The sequence below is a fragment of the Papaver somniferum genome, chromosome 3 (genome assembly GCF_003573695.1).
Source record: "Papaver somniferum cultivar HN1 chromosome 3, ASM357369v1, whole genome shotgun sequence".
Lineage (NCBI taxonomy): Eukaryota > Viridiplantae > Streptophyta > Magnoliopsida > Ranunculales > Papaveraceae > Papaver > Papaver somniferum.
This window is the reverse complement of record NC_039360.1, coordinates 150088872-150099256: the sequence shown is the minus strand read 5'-3', so window position 1 is coordinate 150099256 and position 10385 is coordinate 150088872. Positions and strand designations below refer to the sequence as shown.

Here is a 10385-nt window from a genome sequence, read left to right as displayed (position 1 = left end):
ATACTTTTATCTAGATTGAGTCTGACTGTCTAGTTGATTCTCTAGAAAGTATATTGGAGTTTGTCCATACAAATTGTTAAGTGAAATATTGGGTGTGGTTGTTAGATCCCCGCTTTTTCACAACTCTTGATCAAATGTCTGACAACTATGATTCTAATGAAGACGAGAAATCAAGTGTTGCACTTCTTGGTGAAAATATTGATTTTGATAACTTTAGCAATACATACATCAATTGAGGTATGTAGGATTTTATCTTCGTCTAAGAAGTTAGTTTCCAAGGATAAACCAAGACCATTAGAGAAGAAAGTATGGTCGAGTCGTTTTAATATACGGAGGCCTGTGGATTCCTCTCAAGAGGAAAATGGTGGACAAATTGTTGTTCACTACAACGCAACTTGATTGTGTTGTTTTGGAAATCTTGTCTCATGTGCCTGATATAAAGAGACAATGATTTTGTACCTCTCAGGCTTTAGGAAAAGTTTTTTTCTCTTTTTTTCTTAGTTTTATTCCTCCCTGTCTATCAACAAAGGAGGGTTATTATCGACAATTCAACTCTTTATAGAGTTGTGAGTTGGACGTGTACGAACCTGTTTAAAGGTTTCGAAACCCTACATTACTTTTTCTTTCCTGAAAAACTTTTTTTATCTCAAGATTACTTGTTGAGTTCAATTTGTGATTTCCTCTCACAAACCCATACGTTATGGATACTCCAAGTATGATGTCTTCTGATGGAAAAGATGTTAATATGATTGTTAAGCCATCAATCATGAACGAAAAAGAGAAATCTCCGTTATCTCTTACCTTGAAAAGAAAAAAAAGGAATGTGAGGAAGCCAAGAGCCGTTCCTTCAAACTCTCAGAAGTTTTCTGATGTTCTTGAAGTGTTGAAGGAGATGCGAAAGGAGATTCAACAAATAAAGGCTTTTGTGTATAAGACTCATGAGATTCAGAAGGCCCTGGTTCGACATCATCAGCCAAGAAGGTTTATTGATATAAACTCCTACCTTAATGAACCTTATGTCCCAATGGCTGTTGACGACAAGGAGTTCGGGGACGATAAAGAATTCTTCAAAGGTCTTATTTCCTAGTAAATCTTCTATTTTTTTGGTTTTATTTAGAAGAATAACTAGAGTTTGGAATAACCATTATTGTGATTACACATAGCTATGTCCAACGTTTTCATCTTCATGTTTTTAGATTTATTGGTTTAAATTCTAAATTTGTTTGGAAGATGATTTTTGCAGTATTAATCTTTATAGTTTTATATATTGCAATATTGTTATGGGATATGTGTGTTTGCGTCCGTGAACTATGATTGTCCCATACCTTGTCAAAAGTTAAGTCTTTCGTATGTCGATATGCATGTATTGATAAAAGAATGAATAGACTTTTGACAAATACAAAAGTTAAGCCTATTATGTCAATTATTGATGGAATATAGGTTTAAATCTTTTGTTTGCAAGGATTATGTCTATTGAATGTCGTTATGTGAATAGTGATGGAAAATAGAATGAATCCTTGTGTATTCCGCAGTATTGATCTTCCCTGATCCATATTTTTTTATGTATTACTGTGAGGCTCCGTAAAGTGTCTTATGTTGAGCACTAAACGGCCAAGTTGATTATTTTTATGATTAGCTTAGTTGTTGTTCCGTGAGGTACTTTATGTCGAGCATATTCAACTAAATTAATCATCTTGTTTGGTTCTTTAGTTGTTGCTCCGTAAGTTTTCTTATGACGAGCATGACCAATTAAATTGATTACTTTTGTGATTAGTTTGGTTGTGTATTTCGATTAGATTAATTATGGGTTCTCTTATGATTAATCTAATTGTATATTTTTTTTAGTCTCCATAAGTTCACTTATGTTGAGCATTTTCGATTAAATTAATCATGGGTTCTTGTGGTTAATTTAATTGAGTATTTTGGATTCAAATTCATACTTGTATGTGATTTGTTATGTCCAAATAAATCCTTCTTTTCTTTCGAAATTAAGGTCGCTCTTGTTGTTCTTTAGGGAATGACATATTATGGGGGAGAGTTCTTAATTGAACTTGTGCTTAATTTCCAAATCTTTGTGGGGAGTGCGGCTGTGGAATATTATAGGGGTTATCTTGTATCTTTATAAACTCGTTGATGAATGCATTTAGCTTTGGCTTTATGATTGCATCTAAATAAGATGATATGTGTTTCTATCTTTTGGTCATGAAATGTCTCTTTCGGAAATTTCATTAGGATCCCGTTATTGTACCTTTGCCAATTTTATTGATAAAAATAGGGAGAATTAATATGCAGTTCACACTACAAATACATATGGTTCTTGGATCATTATGTAAGGGGGAGTGGTTTCCATGTGAGATGGAGTATTGAGTAAGGGGGAGTGATACATATCACCATAGTATTGTTGTTGAAGTTGTGATACAATTAAACTTTGACGTTGTGTAATGATACTATGACACTGTATAACAATGATTGAGAAATCTTGTTTTCTCGTTGTTATAGCTACGGATTTTCAACAACGATGATGCTGAACTTACAACCTTTGGGATCATTGGAGTACTTGGAAGTGACAAAGATTTCAAGTAATGTTGAAGATTAGGCGTATGGAATAGGTGCTACAAAAGTTAATTATTTATTTTTTGTATTCCATATGTATTGATAGTTTTGTCACTAAAATTGACAAAGGGAGAGATTGTTAGAGCATTGCTCGGTCGAACTCGCATGCGTTGCTATATCAAGTATGTTTGTCAATGTTAGTGATCAAAACTATAAGTCTTGATTTCTAGTCTACTATAGATAAGGTCTCAGACTAGGATAAAAAGTGTAGTTGAGCTCAAGAACTCCATGGCAATCATCATACAAGACGAAGGACTACTCAAGGAAACGATGGATCTTCATCGACTAAAAGGTATGTGAAGACTTGAACTTATCTATCACTCAAAGTCTATTTATCTCCTATCTTGAGAGAAAATTCGTTTTGCTATGTAGACTTAGATTATACACATTTGCTATTTCGAGCCGAGTTTATTTCGCCTATCTATTTATCGAAATATGTGTTGGTAAGCTTCCGCTTTAGCCAAGTTCATCTTTACCTAGTGACGAAAGTCATGACAAGTTTCAATCACTTTGAGAATTGCTTACTTTGACGAAAAATAGTTTGTGAATAACAACTATAGAATATCAACGTCCTCTAAGAATGTTTCAATGATTGAAATGAGAGTTTAGATAATATAATCATTGGAGGATATAAGCATTGTTGTGGAAACACATATATGTATAAGTCCTTATTCCTTGAACTGAAGTTTGCGAACTTCGTTGATCAAGAGAGCCGGAATATCTTCACACTTCGTAGGCATCTTCTTAAGTAACATAGTTGTAGCACTTTCGCGCACTTGAGTGATCTCATTAGCAATCAACCTATCCTTCCTTGTACACAAATACTTCAAAACCTTAGCATACCTGGGTACGGTTCTGATGGCCTCAATAAATGGAATGTTGATGTGTATCTTGCTGAAAATATCCATGATCTCCTTGTCTTGAGCTTCTTTCTTTGATTTGGCAAAACGACTAGGAAAAGGAGGTGGTATGGTAAAACTGGGAACCGTGTCCTTTGGTTGGACGGCTGAGGTTGGATTTTCCTTTGGTACGGTTTACGCCTCTACTTCCTTATCAATATCATCACTAGGTATGCGTACTTCCCCCTATCCAGATTAGAACCTGCTACTTTCCTTCCACTTCTTAAGGTTACTGCATTGACGTGTTCTCTTTGGTTCACGAACGGTTGAGATATGAGTGTTTTAGACGCGTTTACCTTCAATTGATTCACGTTTGTATCCAATTGTCCCATCTGAGTATGTAAATCTCTAATAGCATTATCAGTTTTTAGCTGATTTTGTTCGGCTTTCTGTATGAATTGATTGGTTTCTAGTTGACCCTGTTGGATTATGGAGATGAGTGCTTCAAACTTGGATTCCTCATTCTGAGGTTGTTGTTGTTGAAAATCACCTTGTCTCACATATGGATTAGGAGTTGCTGCTTGTTTGTTAGCATAACTGAAATTGGATGATCTTTCCAACCAGGGTTATAAGTATTAGAATAGGGATCATACCTTGGCCTCTGATTAGGAAATATATAATTTACCTCGGCATCCTCTTTGTATGGTGGAGCAACTACAGAGGTTATACGATGAATTGCCTTTTCAATAGTACTCAATCGATGCTCTGTATTTGAATCTCCAATCTCGCTCACTCTCCTGACATTTGAATCATGCCTTGTATAAAAATTTTGTGCATTAGAAGCCATGCTTTCAATCAAACTTGTTGCATGTGAAATCGTCTTCTTAGTAAGTGAACCACCAGCAGCTGCATCAATCAAATTTCGTTGATCTAGAAGCAATCCTTCATAGAAGTACTGAATTATGAGCGTTGGTGATATGTTGTGATGTGGGAAGCTTGCCAGCAATCTTTTGTATCTCTCCCAATATTCATAAAGAGACTCCCCCGTAATTTGTAAGATGCTACTAATCTCCTTGCGGACAGAGGCTTCCTTAGAAGCAGGAAAATACTTATCTAGAAATAGTTTTTTCATCTCAGTCCATGTTGTAATACTCCCTGGAGGAAGGTAATACAACCATTCTTCCGCTAGATCTATTAAAGAGAATGGGAAAGCTTACAAAAGTGTCGTATCGCTGTCTTCGGTACTTTGCCTAAGACTTGTAATCTTCTGTTGAAATTGTCGAAGATGAAGATTCGGATCCTCACCTGGAAGCCCTTTAAACTTTGGTAGATGATGAAGTAGATTCAACTTCACCTCCACTGGGTTAGTGATTGTAATACACAGTGGTTGTGAATCTAAGCATGGAGATGTCAACTCTCGCAGCTTCCTCTCCTGAGGCGGAGGATGTGGTGGTGGATTTCGGCCGTCTACCATCTCTTCTTAAGGAGGTTCTTGTTGCGTTTGCTGACGTGCTTGTAGTACCGTTCCTCTACGATTTTGAATACCGTACCTCTGGTATTCCCAGTCTTTCGGTGCCAGAGATTAAGTACCTGAAAAATAAAAATCTAGAAAACGAAACTAAAAACTAACAAGAAATTCTAAAAACAATAACAAAACTAAAAGAAATAACAACTAAAGCTACCGACTGCTCCCCGGCAGCGGCGCCAAAATTTGATGGGTGTCGTAGGCTCAACAAATTAATAATCTTATTTCCACACAATTAACTGGTAATATAATGGAAGCAAGGATCGTTCCCACGAAGAGCAGTGAGTTTTAGTTGTCAAAGTGTCACAAAGGGGGTTTTATTTTAGATTGTGAACAAAATAAATAACCAAAGCAAATAAAGTTGTACTGTAATCAATAGAGAGAGGTATGATCGACGAATCCTTCTTCGTTAATAAACCGTCAATGAGTTATTATACTTTCCTACTTGTCGTTAATCATAAATTATCATCAACCGTGGAATAACAGCTAGCTCACTGTTAATCCCTAAATTCCTCTTATCACTGAGTACGGAAGCTCTCCAATACCAGTTTTTATTCTTCTAAACCACCTAATAGTAGCTCACTCAAGGTGTAATTTGGTCGAATGCTTTATCTTCTGTGAATTTATAGGTTGATCCTAGTAGTTAGACTCTTAGCTCAAGGTCCACTTTCTAGTGTTGTTTATACACACAATCGCTCCACAGAATCCCTCTGTAAGGTTTCGTGTTCTCTACCTGTGTAAAGGTTATCCGACGATTACTTATCTCCTAACTCAATACTAGCAATAGATTAAACCAACAAATCGATTTAGTTGGCCGCCTAAACAATCTATCAATCAATCATAAATATTTGATATAGTATAAACAAACGATAATCATATGAAGAACTTCAAAGTAGATTAATATAATAACTCAAATCATGTTTACAACTTAGAATTCATCCTCAATCAATAGGTTTTTAGCTACTCATGGATGTAGAAACATCCATGATATACATATGAGAAAAGTAAAGAGATAACGTTACGAAAGAGGAATCGCTCTGAAACCCTAGCTTTCGCTCCGTGTGTATTTTATCCTCACCAAGCTTTACAATTTCGTGACTTAATGATATGATATCATTTTACATAACCTAATAACTTTTTATAGGTTTACATTGCTTGGTCTTCACGTATTTAGTTCGGTTCAAGAACCCGACCCGAAAACATGAAATAGCGACTCCAAACGTGCCCTTAGGCCTTCATAACCTAAAAATAAGGTATTCAAGGACTTTAAGTATGCGTACCCGTATGCATACTGCAAAATCCAGCATAAAATTTTATACTTCAAGTATGCATACCCGTATGCATACTTTACCTTCTTCGATATTCGATAAAAACTCGTTTTGGCCACAACTTCTTCGTCCGAACTCGGAATGACCTCATTATTTTTGTATTATTTTTATATTTCAATTGTCTTCAAGATGGTGATGTAAAATCCTTAATTTGAATGAGTTAAGCTTGGTCTTTGGCTCGTCTCTTGATTTTTAGCATTTTGCTCCTTTTCGTCGCACTTCTTCAACTTCTCTTGGACTTGGGAACTTGGATACTTGGAATACTTCTCTTCCTAGATCTTTTCAGCACTTTGTAGCTCCTTTTTGGATGATTCACCTAATAGAGACAAATAAGAGAAAACCAAAGTAATAATACGAAAACATGCAAGAATAATAGCTAAAACAAGTACGGAATGGACAGTAAAATCATATGAATTATGCACTTATCAACAAGACATACAAGTTGTGAAGAATAACGTGGTAAAGTACTTACACTATGGCCTTTGTACTTGAATCTATTTGTATTATTTTCTCTTGTTTAGGAAAAAAAACTTGGGACATGGTTATCATTATGCTAGGTCCCTTGTAAAAAAAATGAAAAAATGAAAAAATGAAAGAAAAAAAAGACGAGAAAATTTTGTTAGGTTCATTACTAGTTTTATTATTTTGGTTTGTTTTCATTTTGTATTGGTTTTATTTTTCTCGTCACATAAAAAAAAGGGAAAAGGAAAGAAAAGAGACAAGAAAATGTGTTGTATCATATTTTGTTTTGTTTTTAGTAAAAGTGTTACATTGTCAAAATTCTACGAAGTTCAAGAGTCATCATAGGGAGTTGAAGACCGAAGACGAAGCTGAAGACAAGGATTAAAGACCGATGACGTTTATATGGATGTTGTGAGAGTGGTTCTAATTGCATGTTGGACGGATAACAAGGTAAGTAAGCATATTCCCACGTTATTAATTAAGTGATTGATTTCCTTTCTTAGAGATCGTCAGAAAAAAGGTCTTTCAAATTATAAAAGATGTAGGTTTTCAAAACAATTCGGAGGGTTTTTTCCTTCCTACTATTCAACGTGTCACATGATTCTCTCTTCATTCCTACCTGGACACATGTGTGACCCATACAAAAGTTGTTTATTATTGAGAGCAACTTCATAAAACCCTTTCTGGTGAAGCAGAGTCGAGACTTTCGATCACCCTCTAACCTGGATTCTTTCGATAAGGGATGGTTATTTCTCTCTCAACTTTTAAGGATGAGATTTTGTTCAAATATGTGTCTAAATTCTTATGACTAGTGTGCAAAATCTATATGTCTTCTTAGCGCATTGGATTCCATCATTTCGGAGAACCAGTAAGTTGGAAAAGTAGGTTTTGTGGGTATATCTTGTAAACCCTCACGAGACTATAACTCATCCACTAAGGACACCTAGGGGTTCGAAGGCTCGTTATACATGCTAAGTGTAACCGTAGACTCGATGACACGAAGTTGTATGTATGTTTAGAATTAGTTTTGTTTGATTTTCTCGAGGACTAGCAAAGTCTAAGTGTGGGGGAATTTGATAGGTGTGATAAATACCTTGATATTTATCTATGATTATGCTTTCTTTGCGTGTTTTCTTGTAAATTATGTATCTTATGTTTACTTTTGAGTTCATTAGGTACGTTGGAGTCATTTGGAGCGAACGAAGAAAAAAGCACTCAATTGGAGCAAAAAGGACGGAAAGATCATCTTACAAGGAAATACCATCTGTATTCTTACGAGCGTTAATGGAGCCTTATATATTCTGGTGGCCTTATTGGTTTGTTGGGTTCTTATAACATTTCTTATCATTACCCAGCCCTAAAAACAAGAGAAATGTTTCTCTTCTCATTTTCATTACTATCCTTATGAAATTCAGAGAAGAGAGAAAAAATGGCTGCTGATAAAGAAGAGATCGATGATGGATGCTACGCAATCGAGTGAGGATGATAAATCTCAGAACTGGTGAAGATTATCGTTATAGTTATGAAGAAGATGAAGTTGTTGTCATCTGGTTATTGATTCGATCAAAGAAGAAGGATTTGAAACTGAAATGAAAGTTAGGGTTTCGATATGTGAAGAGTTAGGTGGTCATTAATGAAGAGTTCAACTCGGATTTGAGTTTGGAATGATGGGTTTTTGTTGGATTCGAAGAGTACACATAACAAGAGAAGAGTTTACAGTGGGTTAAGTGCAGTTCAAGAGAGCTACGGAATGATTTGAAGAGAAGTAGTTGATTCTGATGCTGATATTCATGGGACTGGTGTTGTGACTGGATGAATTGTATGTTTAGATGAATTTTTAGGTTTCGGTTGTAGTTGATGTTTTAAAGAATGAGATGCTACTTCTTCATGAGTTAATTGGTGGTGATGGCTGGTGCAGTTGTGCATCGGAGAAGTGGTGTGATTCATACTTGAAAGTAGTTGGTACTTGTGTGGATGACTGAGTGAGAATTCAAAGGGTTAGTGCTAGAGTGATTGAATGAGATGTTAATGCAGGAGACTGTTGGTGGTGTTGTGATGCTGCTTCTAGGATTAAAGATGATGAACTGCAAGAATGGAGCCAGTTATGCATGTTGCAGTTTATGCTTTAGAAGGGAGTAATGAAGGAATTTGTGTTCCAGATAATGGGTTTGCAAATGGATGAAACTACAAAAGACATGAGTTGAGAACAAGGAAGAATGGGTTGTGATGCAGTTATGGGTTTCTTTGAGTTGTAACAATAAACTGAAGGAGATGGGAATACCGATTATTTTGTAGATGAAGTTTTGATGCCGAGAAAACGAAAATGGGTCAGAGGATGAGAGGAACAATGGGTACCTGCAGATGATCGAATCTGGTGGTACTGAAGTTGATGAGAAGCAATGATGCTGTGATGCAGAGAAGATTGAATTGATGTTTTAACTCAAGTGAATTCAGGGAGAGAATGAAGTTGCAAAGGATAAATTAAATGGGCACCAGCTGTTGATTGTGTATGATGTAGGAAACGGGTTTGTAGTGGTGTTTTTATGTAGAAACTCAAGAATGTTGGTTGTCTGCCGATGAAGATTGGAACCTGAAATAGAGAAGACGATGCAGTTTACAAGGAAGAGATGATGTTGTAGCTGTGATGGCTGAGTCACGGTGGTGCAGAACAAGGGTGTTGTGTTAGTGTTCAGTAAACTAGCTATGTTACAGATGCATGTTCGGAGAGCAGTCTGGGAAGTTATGGTGATAATGAGATGATATTGCAGTTGGAGCTACAGAAAGTCTGGTGGAGCTGTGAAGTGGGTAAGCTGTTGAAGTGCAGGTGGTCTTGTAACTGATGTAGAAGATTTATCTAGTGCTGGTGCAACTTGAATGATACTGCAGTTGGTGACTGAAGTGGAGATGCCTGGATTACAAGAAGAATGGAGTTGGAATAGGTGTTGATGCTGCCAATGATTGTTGTGTGTGGAGAATGTATGAATGCAAATTGCAGGCAGGGAAGGAGAATTATGGATACTGGGAAATGGGAAATGGGTGTGACTGAACAGACTGGATTGGCCTGTCAGTTCTGCAAGACTGACAAGCTTTGTTTAAGGCCTGAGTTATAAGCGTAAGCATGGGCTGAGCATATTCGGATATGAAAAAATCGAGATTTGGTTTGTTGGTACAAAAGGAAAGCTTAGCAGCAACAAAAGGGGTTCTCTCATATATTATCTCTTCTTCTATTTTTGTTCTAGGGTTTAGAAACATGATTCTTCTCTTTATTCTTGTTATGAATTCCATGAAAATGATCTAAAGTTTTATTATTGGTTAATGATTAAGTTGATTTCACATAACATGGTTCTTTGATTCAATATATTAGTTTTGTCTCATATTTATGGTTCATGATTCTCTGAAAATATAGTTGTATGATTGACGTATTACAACATGATTTGAATATTTATTTTGTCAATTTGCAAATTGGTAGAACTCATATTCATATTTATAGCTAGTTTAGGTTTTTTCATCGAGCGATAATCCTTGAATATAAGTAGCATAAATATGATTGTAGGTTGTAGAGATATATCCTTGTAATCATATGTGAACCATGATCATTATTCGAATTGTTTGCGCAAT

At 35.9% G+C, this 10385-nt stretch overlaps 1 protein-coding gene across 1 annotated transcript; it reads right to left on the bottom strand.

Moving 5' to 3' along the window:
- Positions 1-3655: 3655 nt before the first annotated feature.
- Positions 3656-4584, bottom strand: LOC113360103. Its single transcript, XM_026603650.1, has 2 exons — positions 4106-4584; positions 3656-4049 (listed from the first exon to the last, which is right to left on the bottom strand). The coding sequence occupies exons 1-2, from the start codon at positions 4582-4584 to the stop codon at positions 3656-3658; spliced, it is 873 nt and encodes a 290-aa protein (XP_026459435.1).
- Positions 4585-10385: the final 5801 nt, after the last annotated feature.

Excerpts from the sequence above, each read along its gene's own strand:
- LOC113360103 (XM_026603650.1), bottom strand. The coding sequence starts at position 4,584 with ATGAAAAAACTATTTCTAGATAAGTATTTTCCTGCTTCTAAGGAAGCC. Across the intron at positions 4,050-4,105 it reads TTTCCTAATCAGAGGCCAAG|TTATGCTAACAAACAAGCAG; the intron begins GTATGATCCCTA and ends ATCCAATTTCAG.